This window comes from Impatiens glandulifera, chromosome 9 (genome assembly GCF_907164915.1).
Source record: "Impatiens glandulifera chromosome 9, dImpGla2.1, whole genome shotgun sequence".
Taxonomy (NCBI): Eukaryota; Viridiplantae; Streptophyta; class Magnoliopsida; order Ericales; family Balsaminaceae; genus Impatiens; species Impatiens glandulifera.
In genome coordinates this window covers 14,033,151-14,054,530 of record NC_061870.1, presented here as the reverse complement: position 1 = coordinate 14,054,530, position 21,380 = coordinate 14,033,151, and the positions used below count along the sequence as shown (strand labels likewise).

At 36.8% G+C, this 21,380-nt stretch overlaps 1 protein-coding gene across 1 annotated transcript; it reads left to right on the top strand.

The window, feature by feature from the left end:
- The first annotated feature begins 1,576 nt into the window (after positions 1 to 1,576).
- Positions 1,577 to 2,059, top strand: LOC124915844 (agamous-like MADS-box protein AGL62). The gene has a single exon (XM_047456591.1). It carries the CDS (start codon positions 1,577 to 1,579, stop codon positions 2,057 to 2,059), a length of 483 nt encoding a protein of 160 aa, XP_047312547.1.
- Positions 2,060 to 21,380: the final 19,321 nt, after the last annotated feature.

Sequence of the window (21,380 nt, the reverse complement as noted above, 5' to 3'; positions counted from 1 at the left end):
GTTTCAACTTCTTGGTGGACTTGTTTGGATTGTTATTATCATAGCCTAGACCGAATTTACATTTGGCAGGCCTTAGTTGACTTGTCATCTAAATGACTGCACCCCCACATTTTGTCCATGCATCGATCACATAGTTAGCTCTCTCGTTTTCTTTAGTCAACATTTGAACTATCTCATTGAGCTTCTCATTCTCAGAGGATAGTTAATTTGTCTTACTAATCATGTTGTCTGGTTGAATTGAAACGAGATCAGATAATTTCTTATACTCAATGACCATGTCATTGAGTGTAGTAATCAAGTCTTCCCGAATAAACTCTTTAGAGGAGAAATCAAATACATCATCATCGTTCGCCATGAAACATTTGATGTCCTTATCATTTATGTCGCTGGATTAGCTTGAGTCCGAATCGCTTTTGGCCCATTTACTTTTTCTTTCTTCAGCCATCAACATCTTCTGATACTTTTTATGCTTGGATGTTTTATGATTCGCTTTATATTTCTCATCAGTAGGCTTCTTGTCGTCTTTCCTTGGCTTTCGGAATTCAAACTTGAAGTGACCTAGAGTATCACAATTAAAACATTGTATGTTAACCTTAGAGTCATTATAGTTATTATATAAAGAAGAGTTAGATTGATCATTCCTCATATATTTGCCAAAATTCTTGACAAATAAAGTCATCTTCGCTGATCTGCTCAGCTAACTTGATGGATGATGGAACAGCTAACTCAAATGCGGACACCAGCACCTTAGTCGTGGTCGAGGATGATGGCTCATATTCATTCCTATATTTCATCTCGAATTCATGGACTTTCATATCGACTAACATGTCGTGCAACTCCATCTTGTGGAGGTTTCTGGACTCTCTCATCACTGTTTACTTGATGTCTCAAGCACTGAGAAGCGCTTTTAATGCCTTAACGATGACTTCTTTTTTGCCATAGACCTTTCCGAGAGAGGAAAGTTCAATGACAATGCTGGTGAAACATTCGTCAAACTCGTTCATCGACTCCCCTGGGAGTATCTTGATGCTATCGAACTTTTGAGTGATTTCATAATCATTTCTCATATATTAATAATTGATTAGGAATACATGATGTTGATCTCCATAATCAATTCAAGAGCCAATATATATATAAAATAATTATCTCATCTAATTTTGTAAAAAAATAAATAAAACAAAGATAATTGTTTATATCATTATCAAAATTTCACAACTAATTAAAATAAAGTATGTAAATAATTTTTTTAAATAACAATATAATTATTTAATTATTTAAAATTTTCTATTTATATATAATCAAATTAGGACATTGAAATATTTTTATTTTGTAATATATAATAAAAAAATTAATTCATGAATTTAGAAAGATATTTAAATATCAATTAATTAGATTTCTTTCTTTCTATGAATAATCATAATGTTCCTATGCGAGTTTTGTTTACTTAAATCTATAAATAGACTCCTCTAATCTAAGAAAAATTAAACATTTTATCTATTCATTACATATTATATCTCCCGTGTTTTATCTTTATCTAATCATGGTCAAAACAAACAAAGGGCGTCAAAGAATCACCATGGCCAAAATGAAGAACGAGAGTAATCTTAAGGTGACATTTTGCAAAAGAAAAAGTGGGCTTTTCAAGAAATTCAGCGAGCTTATCACACTATGTGGGGCTGAAGTTTTACTTCTAGTATTTTCACCAACAAACAGAGTGTTCTCCTACGGTCATCCCAGTGTAGATGAAATAGTTGGGCGATTATTTGGTTCATCCTCTCCGACGGGGCTTTCCTGTGAAACTCAACAAATGATTGAATCTAATCGGTCATCAAACATTAGGGAACTAAATGCTAATTTTATGCAGGTTGAGGAATTGATGGAGGTTGAGGAGCAGCATGCGAAGCAGATAGATCACGACAAGAAAGCTGGGCAGGATCAAAGATGGTGGGAGAGATCGAATAAAGAGATGAGTTATCAACAACTTGAACATCTCAAGATGTCTCTATTGAATTTAAATGCCATTGTGACCCAAAAGATGTTGGAGTTTTCTAACCCGTAAACTCAAACTTGTTTATGGGAAATAATTATTATTGTGATAAATTATTGATAAATTTATCTTGTTGTTTTTATTTTTTATAATTTTAATTGTTATTGTTTTGATTGATGTTGTGTTATGAATTTTATTTTAATTTATTTATGTGTTTGTAACCATATTTTTGTATTTTAATATTTTTTTTTGTTTTTATACTATTATCGATTAAGTTTTATGTGATTCGATGAGAAAAAAATATTGAGAAAAAAAAATAAAACGATAATGTCACATTTTTATCGTAAAATAAATAATCGAATATCTCAATCTTCATTATAGTTAAAGATCTCATCTTTTTTGGATCTCCAACCATAAAATACACTTTAATGCTAAATTCAAAATTTTATAGAGTATATCCTAATATATAAAATTATCTTAATTTAAAATATAATTTTATATTTTAATAAATAAAAATCTTATTATAATTTCCTATCTTTATTATCATAAATTTTGAATTAAAATCTGTTACAAATTATCAATTAATTAATTTTCATGATAATTGATTAGATAGTTATTACTGTAGTTAATAGAGAATTACATGTTTATGTGTTAAATGAGTAGGCCTGATGATATCGTTGGAAATGAGATTCTCATGTGTTGCTGGTTAGATTCCCTTTCCTTTGAATACTAGGAAGAAAGGGCTACCAAGAAGCAATAGAGATGGCTTGATTATAAAGATGATAGTTTTCTTTCCCTCATTAATTACATTTTATAAAGTAATTATTCAACCACACATATTTTATTCTCCCTCATTTGGTCTCAATATCTTTATAAATATTTAAGAAGATAATATAAAAAATATTGTAAATCATTTTTTAGTTAACCTTTGATTATATATTATATTATTTCATATATAAATAATATATATTCTTTTAAATCTTAACACCATAATTAAACTATTTAATTATATTATATACCTCATAAATAAATAATATTATTTTAAAACCTTAATTTAATCATTAAATCTTTTTAATTATGTATATATTATTTAATTTTATAAATCAATATTATATTAATTAATATTTATATCTATTAATAATTAATAATTAATGATTAACAATCATTTTCTTTGATATAATTTATAAACTCTTAGTTTGTGTCCTCGTTCAACAGACGCTCTGGTCTGAAGAAGCGCTAGTAGACGTGAAGGCTTCAACAGACATTCTAGTATGAAGAAGCGCTAGCAAACTATTATGATCAGGATAGCCGAAAGAGACTTGGTGTCTTTTTCGGTCGAACCCTTACACAACACGCCAGTTGATACTAACTTGGTTAGAAGTTAATATCGGTCTCAATACTACACAAATCGTCAAAAACTCTTGAACCAAGTTCAAGTACAAAAATGTTTGTTTCTATTTGAAGCAACACACACGGATTGGACAGCAATAGAAGGGTATGAAATGGAGAAGAAATACAATACAAAATTTATGGATGTTCGGAGTTAAAGCTTCTACGTCACCCCTTCTTCTCAAACATTGAGAAGGATATTCACTAAGAATATTTAACACACATTACAATACGTCAAATAACCAAGGCTTATTTACTACTCGTTATTGACTTACAACTCTCACTTCTTACACAAAATGAATGGAATTGTAATATCCTTAGCACTTTGGACAATATCTAAACAAGAACAGTTTAGGCTTTGATTCAATTCTAAAATATGTTGTCTCAGTGTCTTGTATATCTTCTTGGGTATATCTTCTAGGTATGTTGCTGCTGTTCTTCAAGATTCTCTTAAATAATGAAATATGACAACAGTCATAATTCTCATTCAATAGATACTTACATGGTAATCCTTGATTCTGATTGGTCGGTCAAGAAGGTACATCATGACATTAAATGCGGTTGATACTTCTCAAGAAACATATCAGTCGGCAGGTTTGTCTTCTATTGATTTAATCATCTAAAGTAGTTTGACAAATACCTACTCCTTGTTGGACTGCTGTTTGTATATTTGAAAGCTTCCTTCTGCATATTCCCAAAGTATTCTGAATTACACCAAAATGGAAACTTCCAGTCGTTCTCAATTTAAATCTCTTAGTATAGGATTCATTCCACATCTTTGATTTGATCGGTCCAGCTGCCGGTCATTTTATATATTGTATAGAAGCTTAGGATTGCACCAATTATTTTACCGGAAAGATCACTAGTTGCGCCGACTTTTCAATATCGGTGGACCGGACATACTGAGGAAGAATAGAAGATGATTTCTCTCTGAGGTATAAATGATAGGTTTACTGATCATATAACTGAGCGGTAAAGTCGATTTTCACTGCCAAGTCGATCCTCTACTTGTTTCGTTGTAAAGATAGTCGAATAGATACTTTGATAAGATATCTGGTTTGCGCCGCCTTTGTAATATCGGTCGACCGGACTAGAGTGATAAAGTTGTTTTGAGGATATGACCGAATTCTGCATCTCCTGCACAAACGGTGGATTTGGTTAGGTTCTTCAAATATTTAATTACCTGCTCCTTAACTATCTATTTTATCTAACATAGACGTCTAGGCTTTAAAAGAAGACTAAAGCAACACCCGCTCATCTTCCCTACTCATCACCCGACAAGCGACAGTCTGTCACATTAGCACACAAAATAATCAACAGAATAATTCCACATGTTAATATTCAGATTCGACCGTTACATTAATTAACGTGTATCATTTATACAAACCTTCTAAAAAGCTCAATAGTCACACGCTATTCAAGTAGGGCTCCGATACTCAAGTGCGTCTACAACACTGAAGTAGAGCTACGCTACATCAGAACGCGGAGCTCTACAATACGCCATCATTGAATGCAAAGAGGCTGTGACTCATATATATATGTGGATCTTAATCAAGAAGGTGATGGATATATTAACGCTTTTATTCAAGATTACTCTCTCATTATCCCAATGGTAATTCGTATACTATGTACTTTCCATTAAGATAAGCTGAGAGTGAAATTGTTGTAATATTTGTTAAGAATGTTCAACATTATAAGTTGAACAGAGGGTGTCTGTTTAATAGAGTGAGATTTAGAAGTTCAGAACAGCCATTGTTAAGTCATGGGTTTCTGATCAAGGTTGTGTAGAGGCTATAAAAGTTAAAGTCTTCTATTGTATTCTTTTGGTAACAGAAGAAGGGGTGACGTAAGAGTTTTTATCTCCTAACATCTATAAACAACTCTTTGTCCATTTCTTAATGTCTTATTCATTATGCTTCAATACGCTTCAAATCCAGTGAGTTATTCCACACTTGAATTTGATTTAAGAGCTCGTGAAGATTTGTCACGAGAATAAAAACATGTCTTAACCTCCAACAGGGTTAAAAACCGAATTAGAAATCGATAGTCGTTCAACAATACTCAAATCCCACTGGTTGTTGTTGACACCGATCCCAACATAGAGAAATTGTGAGGATAATGATTGAAATTGAGATCGAGAGAGTCGAAACAATAAAATAAACATAGGGTTAGAAGACGCAAAAGGAGAGTAGATGATATGTTGTATCACTAGATGAGCCACAATATGTACCTTCTTCAAATTTGATGGCTTTTATGTGAGAATATGAATGTGAAACCCCACATAAAATTTTCAAATAAGTCCCCAACTATTTGAAGAGTGGTTTCATATCCCCAAAAGGAGACCGAGAAAAATTGATTTTAGGATTATAGGTTGCCATTGGCGCTGGCTCATATTCTTGTCTCTCCAATTGGGCTTGTTAGATCTATGATTATTTAGAGAAAAAATAAAATTTATGTATACTATATTATTTGGGTAAAATGATTACATAGTATTTATTATATAATAATATAAATATTATGAAATAATTAACTAATAATAAAATTAAATATTAATTTAATTAATCATTTACTATAAATAAATTATATTTTAACAAATAATTGATAGTTAATTATTTAGATTATAATAATATTAATATTAGTATAAATGTCTAAAAAATAATAATTAGGTTATTACATTAATTATATAACTTTACAAAAATATAATATTTCTACAAATTACGAAAATATCAAGTAATTCTCTAGAGTAAATTTATAAACTAATATTATAAGAAAACTATTTATCTTAACCATATTTTGTTGTCATATACTAATTGTGGTATAAGATAATAAATTGAACAAAGTGAACTATTACATTATTATTGCTTCACATAATAGATCAAAGAAACGGAACGATTACGATTATTTTAATATTTATTTATCAATTTTTGAACTTAATCAATAATTAAAAGTAAACGGAATAGATACTCGAATCACCTGAATGGTATCTTTCATGAAAATAATTTTTTTAGATAATTTCATTATTATTAATTTAAAATATTTGTGTGAAATGTATAATAAAAATAAGAAATAAAATAATTTTTATTCCAAAATAATTATTGTAAAAGAATGAATGAATGAATTTAATAAAATATATAAAATTAGATGGCACATTTAAAAATTTTTCATGGTACGTACAATTCTTAAATATTTAACTCTATAAATAGATTTTTTTCAATTTATTCATAAACACACTTAATCTTTTTATTACATATTACGATTCACATCAATAATTTGTAACTATCTAATCATGATGAGGACATGCATAGGAAGTAAAAAACTTTTCACGTCGAAAATATAGAACGAAAAGAACATTCAAGTCATCAAACTAGATATTGTAAAAATCCAGTGAACTAACTAGTTACATTATATGAGGCCAAAATGTTACTACCTTTCTTATCTCAAGGAAACAAAGTATTTTTATTTGGTCATCCAAGAGTGGATGAAATAGCTCACCATTTATTTGGTAGTCCTCGTTCATCATCAATTGGACTCTCCCATAACCCAACAACTAATAGACTCTAAAACTAGAGAACTCAATACACAACTTATGCAGGTGAAAGATCAAGTATAGGTCGAAAAGCAACATGGAAAGAAATTGCTCAAGCCTTAAAACATGGGCAAGATCAAAGATTTTGTGAAAGATCGAGAGAAAAGATGAGTTGTCAACAATTGAGCATCTCAAAATGTCCCTCGAGAATGTAGAGTTCATGGCGAAAACTCAATCTAGAATATTTTTTTTAGGGAAAATGGTTATAACCATTTTATTAAAATCCCAAAAGTGGGAGGGTCAAAAATCAAAGCTATACAAATTGTTAGGATCTAGGTCACGGCTGGAGGACCGAGGTTCGGCCGGTTAGCGCGTCTCACTCAAATGTGGTGATTAATCCGGTGAAAGATTAATATCGGGGTTTCAATACTACACAAACTGTCACAAACCCTTGAACCTGGTTCAAGAGCGGAAGTGGTTTGTTTCAGGTTGAAGCAGCACACACACAAGATAGGAAGAACCGGTTTTGAATAAGACAGGTTTGGAAGTTGCTGGATTGGTTTTGTAACTCAGTAAGTCGGTTACAATGCTGTTGAATCAGTTATAGCGGTATAAGTAAGTAAGTTAGCGGCCTTTTTGATTATTTTATTTAAAATCATCAAAATCATTTAAGATTGCAAAAGTAGGACGGTTTCCAAAAAGAACTTTATATATATATATAAGTAAAGATAACCGCAGAAGGACAAAATACTATATATGAAAAAGAAAACCAAGTAAACATAAGTAAAGGTGGAAAAAAGAGCCCCTATTTGTTCAATATGGATGGCAGGAAGTCTTCCATCAGTTCATCTGTTGGTTGTCCCTTAGCCGGTTGAGCCGGCCTTGAAGAGGGACCTTCAGCTCCCGAGGTGTCCGGGTGAGGAGGGAACGGTTGACCGACCGTTCTCACTGGAACTGCATCGAAAACTCGCTGTCTTGTGGGTTACGGCTCGAGATCCTCTTCGAAGTCATCCTCGGTTTGCAAAGCCGGGTTCAGTGGAGGGTCAACAACTGTCTCGGTGATTCTGCCAAGCATCTCGGTGACTTGACCCTTTCTTGAAAGAACTTTCCTTTTTCGTGTTTCTGGAGCCGAAGAGGATGTAGCCGCCTTGGACTTCTTGTGAATCTTTTCGTAGTTGTAGTATGTTTCCTGTTGAGCCTTTAACCGGTTGGCCTCTTCGACTTGTTTGGCCGCCACGGTTTTTGCGAGTTTCGGATCTTTGGCCGTTAATATCCGTAAGCGTTCGTTGAAGTTCGCATCAGACCGTGCCGCCCCCTTCTATGTTCGGTTCTGCTCATCCAGCGCATCCTGGAGTTTCTTAGCCGCCTGAGCGTTTGCCTCCTCGATTGCTTTATCCGCAGCAAGCTTGGCATTCATCAGTTCATTCACCTATTCGGTGACCGTCTTGAGGTCGGCTTCAAGTTTGTCGTTCCGTTCCTCAAGGATTGCATTCTTCTCTTCAAGGCTAATGACCCTGTCGAGTGTTGAACCGGCTTGGGTGCCTGACCGCCCCAAGTCCTCATCGACCTTTGTAAGCCGTTGCTCGGTCTTTTCTTGAGACCATTCCAACTCCACTACCCTTTGGCTGACCGACTTGAGGTCATCCGCCAACTTCGGAGTTATGTCCTCCAAGGCAATTGTTCGCTTAAGATGAGCGCCGTACCGAACATTGGCTTCACCATAGTTGGTTTCGACCGATGTGATCCGCTCGTCCGCCTTTCCAAGATCACTCCTTCTTGTCTCGGCTATCTTGAGCGCTTGGACCGCGAATTTCTTGATTTTCTTCTTCCACGGTCGAACCACGGTGTTGGTAAATTCGTTGATGATAGTTATGACCTTCTCTTCCGTAATGGCCGGTTCTGAATCCCGTACTTGATCAGATTCAAGATTGTTGGTGAGAGGAGGCTCGGTCCTATCGTCGGTTATGTCGATCGTTTGATCCGCTGGAGAAGACTTATCGCCTGGATTCTGACCGTCACCGGGTTCAAAAGTTGGAGAGTGCGTTGTATCTTGCTGTTCGGGCACCGCTTCAAGCCGCGCCACTTCGTCGATGAACTCTCCTTTCTTGACCGCAAGTAACTCCAACACCAAGAGTTGTAGTTGAGACTTCGGTGTTCCTGGAATATACCTTTCTGTAAGTTTTTTAATATGTTCGGCTAGCTTTTGTAGCCGAGCACGCGGTTCCACTATTGCGTGTCGGTCCAAGGCTTCGTTGGGATCCTTGGCTTTTGTTAGGTTGATGACGTCTTCCTCTATCTCCATCAACCTTTCAAATCTTTGTCCAGTGGTTAGGCCCGGTAGCTTATGTTTGTAGAATTTGTCGCACCGGTACCGGAACCACTCATAGTATACTTCGGATGCCTCGTGAGCTTGCAGATCGATTTCCTCCATGATTCTGCGCACGATATTCTCGGCCACCTCCTGGATGTTGTCATCGTGAACGTCTTCCTCTAGGCCCTCTGCACCGGTATCTGCATGTTCAAGACTGGCCGATTGTTCCTCTTCCACCGGTCCTTTTTCTTTACCGGACAGATTTTCATCGATTTTCTGTGAGGCGGTTCGGTTAGACATGGAGGCCGAATCTTCCTCATTGGGCATTTCGGATCGCGGATCAGATTCGATCGGTAGTTTGTCCTTCTTGCTTCCGGATCTGCCCTTTACCGGAGCCGGTTTCTTAGCGGCAGACTTCTTCCTTCGGCCACCTGTAGAACCGGAGGTCGTCCTCTTCTTTTCCAAGAATTGGCGGGATCTTATTATTTTGCTTGACGAAAGAAGAACACAAGGACCGGTGTTGATGTTGTGGTGGAGCATGATTTTCCCGAGTGGGATGGCGTATCCCCATGACCGGGTGGAATCCGGTATCACCATTTCCTTTAGGTTGTTGAAAATCTCCTTCGCCTAGTTAATATTTATGTCGTTTAGTAAACCGGCAAGAATCTCGATTTTTGTCTTGGTGAGGTTGTCGAAATTTCCCCCTCTCGCTTGGACCGACTTGGTGAAGATGTCACATAGTGGTATGTATTCCGGTCGTAGTGATGATTTCTTTCCGGAGACTTCTATAGGAACCGAGGTTGCCGAGAGAACCTGGCAAGCCGCCTCGAAGGTTTCTCGATCTAGATCCGTCGAAATGTTGCGTCCATCTGTTGGTAGGTATATGATTTTAGCAACCGACTCTTCGGTTAGGTCGAACTGCTGACCGCCGACGGTTGCGGTTATTGTTCTGTCGGAGAGAGATGCGGTTTTAAAGAATTCTTCAATCGCTTCTTTGTATAGAACAAACGGACCACCTAGGAAGTATTCGAGGCCGGACTCGGAAATCCGGGATAAAACTCGCTTTGCCGGAGCCAAACCGTTTTCTCTGATTTCTTCAATGTCTACCTGGACGATATGTTTGAACAATGCGGAATCACGACCCATTGGTGATGATTGAATTGAGAGAGCAAGAGAGCTGTATGGAGAGAGTTTGAGAAAGCTAGAGAGAGAAAGACGTTTCGCGTAAAAATGAAATGAAAAATGGCTAAGGACCCTTTTTATAGTTGCGGTTTGGAAACCCAACCGTCGCAAACCGTCCCATCGCCTTTAGGCGGGAATTTTCCCTCCAAGTGAATTGGGCGGCAAACCAAGGGCGGCAAACCGTGGGCGGCAAACAAAAAGGCGGCAAACAAAGCGGGAAACCAAAGGCGGGATATTTGAGCGGGAGTTTTTGGGCGGGAAATTTCCCTCCAAAAATTTCGAGTGGACTTTTGATTTCAGTTTCAATGAAGCGGTCCCTTTTCAAAGACGTTTATGAAGAGATGTGATGTATTAACCGCGAAGATGCGGTTTATGACTTTAACCAGATTTTTTTAATGAAGACAAAGTGATTTATTGATATTGACCGGTTAGTTGGATGGATGTTCAAATTTTGCAACTTTTGACCCGGTTATTAAACTGAAATAGATTTTTTTTATTGAAGGAACAGTACAGGATAGAAACCGAAAAGTAGATCGGTGTAAAAATAGACAAACACAAGATAGAAAGATACAACTTTAAGTAATAATTACCCTAGAAAGCTTTTCTTCCACCCCATCCATATCCAGAATGTTCGAAGGAGATGCCGGTGTGCCCGGTCCAAATTCTGGACGGTACTTGAGAATGAGCCGACTAATGTGAGGAGCATAACCGAGACCTTTCTTGGTCAGCACCATGGTTTTCAGATTATGGAAGATGACCGATGACCAATTGATAGGCGTATTGCTAACAATGTAGGTCATCATGTCAAATATTCTTTTCGAGTAGCGTTTATTAAAGGATTGATAGATGATAGATCGGTTAATGATCTCATAGAGGAGTTGGATGTGATGGGCAAGGCGAGTTTTCAGCCCGTAGTTCTCCACCGGTACATCGGTTCCGGAGAAGAATTCTGAGTAATCGGTTGCTGCACTTCCCACCCGGGTTGGGAAGTCGAAAAACCCTTCTGTGGGCAGGTTGAACATTTGAGCAAATTCGGCTTCATCTAGCCAGAAAGTGTGATCTCTTACTGTGGAAACAATATAGTTTCCTCTTATGCAAGCACTTCTAAAGAAGGTCTTGACATCCTCGAGGAGTATGGGACTGGATTCTTCGAGAAAAGAACGAAGACCGGTGTCAACGAGGGATTCAAACATGACCTCCTTGGTTTCTAGATCCCAGTGTTCCATACATAAATCGAAATTGATGCTCAAGAAGTTTCCTAGAGTTCGGTTCGGCATGATTCAAACTTTGCTAAGAGAGAGAGTTCAAGAGATTTTTGTTTTGAGATGTGTTAAGTTGATTAGGGGGTGGCTCTTTATATAGATCCGGTTTTGGAGGGAAAAACAACAACATTTAATGTTGAAAATCAGTTTTGTCTTATTAATGAAGAGAATATTTATGTTTCCAAAGCGTATTGGGAAGAGGTTACTTTTGACCGATTGCGGAGCTCGAGGTAGGGATTTAGTTCAACAGTAACCAATTTAGTTAGATAGTAATTACTCATGTGGTTGGGAGTTACTTCATTAATTGAACGTTACTTTTCATTAATGACGGATGTTATAAGAAAAGTAACTGATTGATTCCGAAAGATAACATAGACTAAGCCGAAATAATCATAAGAGAGTTGAACAAAGATACAACCGGTGCGTACAGCAAAATGACCGGTTGTAGGAAGGAGGCACTTAATATCCGTTGGAGGTGGTGTGACCGTTGGAGTTGATGTGGCGGTTCCTCCTCTTCCAAGCCTTTTCAAACCGCTCATAAAATGAGTCGGTGACTTCCTTGGTGAGTACATGGGCTTGGTTCAACCCTTCGCCCAGACAGGTTGGAACTCCAAGCTCTAGAAGTAGACAACTTAGTTGAGGTACGAGACCGACTGTTCGAACGCCAATCATCCAGATTAGGACGTCGAACAACACCCTTGACCAGTTGACCGATGTGCTAGTGGTTATAGCGGCCATGATGTTGAAGGAAGCGGTGCAATACGTGTTGGTCACATCCCTTCCCAGGATGCCTCGACCGATCACGTCGTTGAGAAGCTGGTATTCAGCTTTCAACAGTGACTTGGCACCGTGGTCATCAACTGGTTGACTTGACCGGGCAAAGGTTAAGGAGATCTCGACTTATAGTGCAGCCGGTACATTAAGGTCGGTCAGCCCTTGCTTTGGTAGGTCAAAGCATCTTGCAAAGTCATTTTCGGTAAAGTCGAATACAATCCCTCCCACTTTTGACTGAATGTGTGTGTCAAAGTGAGGAGTTGCACGAAAAACCCTAGCATTGTAAAAGAACTCCAGGACCGATTCAGAATAGATGACATGTTTGTCGTCTAGAAAGTGTTGGAGACCAGTATCTTCAAGTGACTTGATCATCTTGAAGATATCATAGTGTTCAGTACTTAGAGCAGATTTGAAATCCACTTGAAGGATGTTTGGAAACTGAGACATTTTGTCTTAGTGAGAGGATGAGTTATAACTTGTGATTGTTTTATTTAAGGTTTGTTTAACTTATATACTAGTGGAGAGAGGATCTTATTATCCAATGTGTCACAGGTAATGATGTCTATTAACCATAGGATAAAGTATTTTGCATGAAATAAGCATGTTTAAAGCCTAGGTTGTTGGTCGTAGGCCTGGACCATGAAAAATATCAAATCTTCACGTCTTTTGAGGTGTGACCATTTTACTTTGAAAAGGTAATTTTTTAGAACAGATAAGTTTAAACACAGATAATTATTCCACTTTTATTCGAAGGCCAAATAATCTGAGATAAACTATTTTCGAACCGGTCAGTTATCAGTTGTTCGTCCCGATGCGGTTATTTGGTGCATGCACTAAATAACCGGTCGGTTTACTCTGACTGATAGACCAGGCGGTTCTTCCATAGAAACCTTGGGAAATTTGGAATCCGACAATTTAGGAGGAACTATCGGTTTTGTCTGTCCGAACCGATTTCCCTTTTTAAGCATCCTTAGGGATGATCTGACTAATATCGGTTAAACCGAGTGTGAGTCTGAATTGAGAAAACTTACCTTCTTGCAGAGGCTTTGTGAAGATATCGACTACTTGTTGATCTGTCGGTACGTATTCTATCCAGATATGCTTCAGCATGACATGTTCCCGAATGAAGTGGTGCCTTATGTCAATGTGCTTGGTTCTAGAGTGTAGAACCGGGTTGTAGGTGATTGCTATGGCACTTGTGTTATCACAGAAGATTGGGGACTCTTCGGCTGTGATACCGAAATCCTTCAGTTGTTGTTGGATCCAAAGAAGTTGTGAACAGCAGCTTCCGGCTGCCAGGTATTCAGCTTCTGCGGTTGATGTGGCAACTGATGTCTGTTTCTTTCTGTGCCATGAAACAAGCCGATCACCTAGAAATTGGCATGTTCCGCTGATGCTTTTTCTATCAACCTTGCAACCTGCATAGTCTGCATCTGAATAACTTGTTAGGTTAAAAGATGAGTCCTTTGGATACCACAGATCGACGTCAAGAGTTCCCTTAAGGTATTTCAAAATTCGCTTTGCGGCTGTGTAGTGAGACTGTTTTGGGTTGGCCTGGAATCTTCCACACACACCGACTGCAAATAGAATATCCGGTCTACTTGTTGTTAAGTATAGAAGAGAGCCAATGATGCCTCGGTAAGCAGTCAGGTCTACCGCTTGATCCTCATCATCTTTGTCCAATTTGACTGATGAGCTCATTGGAGTAGCGGCTGAGGAGCATGTATCCATTCCAAATTTCTTTAGAAGTTCCTTAGTATACTTGGGTTGGCTTATGAAAGTTCCTTCTTCGAGTTGCTTAACCTGAAGACCTAGGAAGAAACTTAATTCTCCCATCATACTCATTTCAAATTTGTTAGTCATCAGGGTTGAGAATTTATGACATAGCTTAGGATCGGTTGAACCGAAGATGACGTCATCTACATAAATTTGAACAAGTAAGATATGTTCCTTTTTCTCAAACTTAAAGTGTGTTTTGTCCACCGAACCGATGGTGAAGTCATGTTTTAACAAGAATGCGGTTAGTGTATCATACCAGGCTCTAGGAGCTTGTTTTAGACCGTATAAAGCTTTGTTTAATCAGTATACATGGTTGGGTAGTTCAGCATTTTTAAAAACTGGTGGTTGCTCAACGTATACCTCTTCATGTAGGTCACCATTCAAAAATGGACTTTTAACATCCATTTGAAAAACTTTAAAGTTTTTGAAAGCAGCAAAGGCTAGAAAAATCCTAATAGCTTCAATCCTAGCTACGGGAGCAAATGATTCTTCAAAATCAATGCCTTCTTCCTATTTGTATCCTTGTGCCACTAATCTGGCTTTGTTCTTCGTGACCAAACCGTCTTCATTGAGTTTATTTCTAAATACCCATCTTGTTCCAATGACTGGTTGATCTTTCGGTCTAAGGACTAGGTATCAGACTTTATTACTCTCGAACTAGTTTAACTCTTCTTGCATTCCCAAGATCCAATCCGGATCTGACAATGCTTCATCCACTCTTTTCGGCTCAATCTGGGATATAAAGGCGGAATTAAAGTATTCCTCCAGAATTTGACGCCTAGTTCGAACAGGTTCTGAAGGGTCACCTATGATTAGCTCAGGAGGATGTTTAGTGTTCCTCTTGAGATTCGGTTCAGGGATGTCTACCGAATTACCGTTTACTTGATCAAGGCTAGACATATCGGTAGGCTGAATAGGGATGTCAGACCGACTGATTTCCTCGGTTTGGACCGAAGTGTCAGCTTCTTGTCGTGGAACAGCTTGATCCGGCTGGGTTTCATCATTACCCATTTGGTCATAGACAAACCGCCTAAAAACCAGAATTTCATCTTCACTATCAGAATGGATATTGTTATTTTCCAGTCTGTTGTGTAGATCAAAGCATGATGCAGTATTACTTTCAACTGATTCATCGAAAACAACATGAAGTGATTCCTCCATGGTTAAGGTTCTATTGTTATACACTCTATATGCTTTACTCACTACTGAGTAGCCTAACATGATCCCAGTATCGGTTTTTGCATCGAAAGCAGATAGATAGGTTTTACCATTTATATGAATGTAGCATTTACAACCGAAAATCTTAAGGTATTTAAGGTTGGGAACCCTGTCAAAATAAACCTCATAAGGTGTTTTGTTGTGAAACTTATTAATTAAAGACCGGTTTTGTGTGTAACATGCAGTATTGATAGCCTCAGCCCAAAATTTTTGAGCAATACCCGAATCGGCTATCATGGACCGTGCAGCTTCCTTGAGAGTTCGGTTTCTTCTCTCGGCCAGGCCGTTTTGTTGAGGAGTCCTAGCACTAGACAACTCGTGTCTAATACCGGATTCATCATGAAATGCGGTTAAAGTACTGTTGGTAAATTATGTACCTCTATCACTTCTAATGCTATTAATGCGTGTTGATTTCTTATTTTGCAAACGTTTAAGTAGTGTGATTAAGTTTGATGCGGTTTCAAGTTTGGATGGTAGAAATATTACCCATGTATACCTAGAATAATCATCAACAACTACCATAGTGTAAAGCATACCACCTAAGCTGATGACCTGAATCAGTCCAAATAAATCCATGTGAAGAAGAACTAAGCATCGGTTAGATTGAATGTGTCCTTTACTTTTAAAGGTTGACCTAGTTTGTTTACCCATTTGACATGCTGAAGAAACATTATTCTTATTAAATACTATGTCGGGAACTCCTTCAACTAACTTTTTACCGCGAATATAGTTTCAGGTTTTCATGTTTAAGTGGTTTAGTCTTTTATGCCACAGCCAGGTTTGATCGATCTTAGCTATCATGCAAACAAGATATTCTACTTTAGTTTTCCAGTCTACCTTGTAAATATTTCCTAGCCTATTCCCGGTTAGTAGTATGGTACCTTGAGAATTCTTAACTAAGAATGGATGTTTAAGAAATTCTACAGTGTATCCAGCATCACACATTTGACTAATACTTAGCAAATTAAAACGTAGGTTTTCAACTAAGAGTACATTATTAATTGTTAAGTTATCATGGACAATCTTACCCTTGCCCACAGTTCTACCTTTTGAGTTGTCAACGAAGGTGATTAATGCACCGGTTTCTATTCTGATGTCGGTCGGAAGGTTGTTGTTCCCGGTCATATGTCTGGAGCAACCACTATCCAAGTACCATTCAGAATTTCTTAGCCGTTTTTTTATATCCTGCAAAATGTACATATTTACAACTATTTGGTACCCACATTTACTTGGGTCCACAGGCGATTAGTCCATTGGGTATCTAGACCTTCACAAACCGGACAGCTTTCCTAGTTAAGGTTTTAACTATCTTTCTGGAACTCGGTTTTGAGTCTTTCGGTTTTCCTAAGAAGGCCTTGTGTGGGGATGATCTTTGGTTTGTCCTATGCGGTTGTGAGTTGGCTTTCCTATTTTTAAACACGTTAGATTTCCTTTTCTCAAGGTGAAGCCATTTCTCAGAGTCAGTTGGACCTACATAGGTTAATTTTTCTTCCGTATAATAGGCGGTCAATTCCTCTTCAGCGGTTAAGGAACTTCTGACAAAACATACAAAAGAAAGATCATCCTTTGAGAGCCTTACTTTGTCTAAGGGTTTTTGGTTTTTGGATCTATCGTTTTTGTATCCTTGACCAAACATGCAAAAAGGGTGTCTTTTATAAATGCACATCTTTCTTACCATTTCACTAGATCTCTTATATGCGGCCATTTTATACTGGAGTCGGGCATTTTCCTCCTCAGTTAATTCTCGAACTGACTCATTAGACTGTTCGGTCTTAGGTGATGGTTCAGGTGCTGACTTGGTTTCTAAGGTAGGGGTTTCATCAGGCTGTATGTTCTTTGGTTCGGTCAAGATGGGTACTATGAGGTCGGCTCTAAAGTTGGGTTGCATAGGTAATAAGGTTAATAGGTTCTTATACTCTTCTACCATATCATTTAATACATTATATAACTCATCTTTAGTAAATTCTTCACTAGGAGAGTCAAATACCTGTTCCTCATTTGCCATGAGGCATGTGAGATCATCATCACTATCACTGTGAGCCCATAAGCTTCCTCCATCATCGGCTATCAGTGCTTTCTGAACCTCACTCCCTTCACCGGTTTGTTGGTAGTTATTTCGGTTATTTTGATTGTCCGGTTTCAGGTCATCTCTCCTCGGTTTTCTGCATTCCCACTTAAAATGTCCCAAACAGTTGCAGTTATAACATCTTACATTAGATTTATCACCGTAGTTGTAGTTGTTTGTCGGTTGGCTTCTCTTCATGAACCTTCCAAATTTCTGTGCAAGCATTGCCATGGCATCCTCGGTGAACTGTTCGGCGGTTCTGATCGGTGCAGGTGCAACCGGTTCTGTGGATGTGATCAATTCTCTGGTTGAGGTTGAGGCTAAAACTTCTTTTCAGTCCTAGATCTCATTTCAAACTCATATGCCTTAAGGTCTTCAAATACATCATGTAGCTTCATCTTGCTTAGGCAGTTTGATTCCCTCATCACCATTGTTTTTATGTTCCACTCACTTGGAAGAGATCTTAACGCTTTCATGATGACCTCCTTGTTGTCATACCTCTTGCCAAGAGTTGCTAGCTCATCTAACACACTTGTGAACCGGTCATTGTATTCTCTCATTGTTTCTCCCGGTTTCATCTTGATGCTTTCAAACTTCTGAGTAGCTACCATTACCTTGTTTTCCTTGGTTCTTTCATTTCCCTCATGAATCTGTATAACCGTTTCCCATGTTTCCTTTGCGGTTTTGCAGTCTCTGATCTTGCAATACGTGTTTCTGTCCACACCGTTGGAGATCCGGTTTCTGGCATGGTTATCCAGGTTGTTTCTTCTCCTATCTTCAGCTGTCCAGTCCTTCCTGTCCTTATCAATGATTATCGGTCCTTCGGCTATGATGAACTGCATTTCGTCATCCATGGTGATTAAGTGCAGGTGCATGTGTGCCTTCCAGTTGGCAAAGTCATCACCTTCTAGCATTGGGGGCCTATCGAAAGACATGCTTGCTTAAGTATTGAAACTAACTGCTCTGATACCAATTGTTAGGATCTAAGTCGCGGCTGGAGGACCGGGGTTCGGCTGGTTAGCGCGTCTCACTCAAAGGTGGTGATTAATTCGGTTAAAGATTAATACCGGGGTTTTAATACTACACAAACTGTCACAAACCCTTTAACTAGGTTCAAGCGCGAAAGTAGTTTGTTTCAGGTTGAAGCAGCACACACACAAGATAGGCAGAACCGGTTTTGAATAAGACAGGTTTGGAAGTTACTGGGTTGGTTTTGTAACTCAGTAAGTAGGTTTCAATGCTGTTGAATCGATTATAGCGGTATAAGTAAGTTAGTACAGATCGGTTAGAATGTAGAACTGGCAGAAAGTAAATAACACGACAGGTTTTTATGGATGTTCGGAGATAAAGCTCCTATGTCACCCCTTCCTCTCGAAACCGCGAGAAGGATATTCACTAAGGAATACAAACAATCCGATCGAGACTTATTTCTTGCTCGATAACACTCGTACAATTTTAACCGAAATTGTAGAATTACACTTCAACTTAGCACTTAAGCTTTCTAGAGATAGAACACACTCTTATCACTTGTAAATTTATTGTCCACTGTGTCCCGCATTTACTCCTCTTCAGCTCCTCCTTTTATAGGTGAAATGTGCCAACGGTCACATTTCATTTCCTTGAATTTGATTGGTTGAGCAGAGGTTCAGTGATTCCGACCTGGCGATCAACTTTTCAGACCTGACGGTCTAGTCTTCCAGTATGTAGGTTAAACCGGCTAGGTTTGTCTTTTACTCAATGTGGTAACTGTCGGTTAGACAGTTGTCTGTACTTGGAAGATTGCCTTTCTGATTTATCCTGAAGTAGAAAGATCTTGTAGGACTATCTTCTGCAGCTTGCAGACTGTCCTTAGACTTGTATGGATATGGCAATGTTCAATCTGTTCCTTTGGTATCATTCTCAATAGATACTCGAAGTATCTTCTTATGCTGGTCAGTTATGTGTGTTAACCGGATGGCTTCCGGTTATTCCTTGGCTTCTAAATGACCGACTGTCTAGTGTTTTCGGCCTTCTTGTTTTGACCGATCTTGCCTTCTTTGTGCGGTCATGTTTCTGGTCAGTTTAGGTGTTTGACCGGTTGAGTTTCTTAACCGGTTCACTGATTTGACCTGTCCGGTTCTTTGTCTGTTCCTGCATAGGAAGTTTATTTGTGTTAAGTTCTATTAACCGGTCTAATTTTATCTAAGACAAATCTCAACAATGCTTAAAGGATGACAATCAAACGACCCTAAAGAACCTAATCAGTAGCAATCAAAACATAAAAAAAAAGAGATTTCTTTGTTTTAAACTGTATCAAATCCTAATTATCCCAAACAAGATTTTTATTTTCATACAAACTTGTTGTTTCAACCGATTGTGTTTCTCTTCCCCTTCCTCTTTCCCCTTTCTCTTGCAATAAATGAGGATGAACTCAAGAGATGATGATGACTGCATTCTCATTATAATTTTCTATTCAATCTAGAATACTTTGAATAATAATTCATGGTGTTGTTTTGTTTTTTATGTTTTATTTAATTGTTTTTATTTTTGTACGTATTCATGATGTTATTGTTCTTTGTATTTTTAGCCGTAATCTTTTTTTATGGTAATTCAATAAAATATTATTTCGAAAAAAAATAAAACAAATCACTTAAGTTTTTATTGTCAGATTATTTGGAATAAGTTTTATGTCTTTTAATAGAAAAATAAATATTTAATTCAGTGAAAAGAAAATAAATATTTAAAAAATAAAAGTTAAAAAAGTAATTAATAGTATTATTTTACATATTTTATTTTAATATAATTAATTAATAATATTTAAAGTAATTAAATAAATGATATTTTAATCAATAATTGAAAAAATATTTTAATTAACTTTCATATTGTATTTCCAAATCTCTAACTTATAATAATATAAAATTTATTTAATAAAAATATTATTTGATGCTATTATATTAATTGTATAAGATGTTCACTTCTAATTCTTAAATCTGTTATATTTTACATATTGATTATTGATTATTGATTATAAAGATATAATATAAATAAATATTTATCTAATCTGAATTTTATGAAAAAGTAAATAAAACAAAAAAAAATGGTTACATTATTTTCAAACTTAACAACTAATTAAAATTAAGTATGTAAATATTTTTTATTCTCCAGATAGTTGAAGTTGCAAGACTGGTTGGTTAGATATTTTAATTTCTTATCAATTGAAATACCACTTTTGTTCTCCTGAGCTTTGGATGATTGCTTGCCTAATGGAAAATTTGATAGAGACTTGGACTACATCATAATAGAAGCAAAGTTGGACTAGATGACCGAATTGTTGAAAATCAAAGATGGTGGTGGTGTTACTAGCTCAGAAACTGTCCATATTAGAGGAGGAGGAGGAGACGGTGGACTAAGTTATTTTTGTTCAATAGTATTAAATAAATAAATTTATGTTTTTGTATTTTTTATGTTAAAATAATATAATAAAAAAATAACATTTGACAATAATGTTAAATATTTTTATGATATATTTTCTTCTTCATTTTAAAATTGTCATTCTCTCCAATTAAACCACTTTTTTTCACTCTGCTCACATCTTTATCGACTTTTGGATCTTCCTCCTCCATCTTTTGCTAGTCAAATAGGTAATACTTTATAAGATGCTATGTATTTAAAAAAAAAATAGTTTATTGTCATTTCATTAAAAAAAATCTCAAAAATAAAAAAATAGTTTGAGAGTTGAGATCAAACCTAGACAATATATTTCTTTGACTAATAAACAAACAATAAACTAGAATTACAAACAACTAAAAGAATTACAACAAACAAAAATTGTCTAAAGCGTTTTGAATCTAATATTGTTGGTGAATATTATATAGATAGAATCGTTTTGAATCTAATATTGTTGGTGA

Bases quoted from the DNA above. Each gene is read 5' to 3' on its own strand.
- LOC124915844 (XM_047456591.1), top strand. From the start codon at position 1,577: ATGGCCAAAATGAAGAACGAGAGTAATCTTAAGGTGACATTTTGCAAA.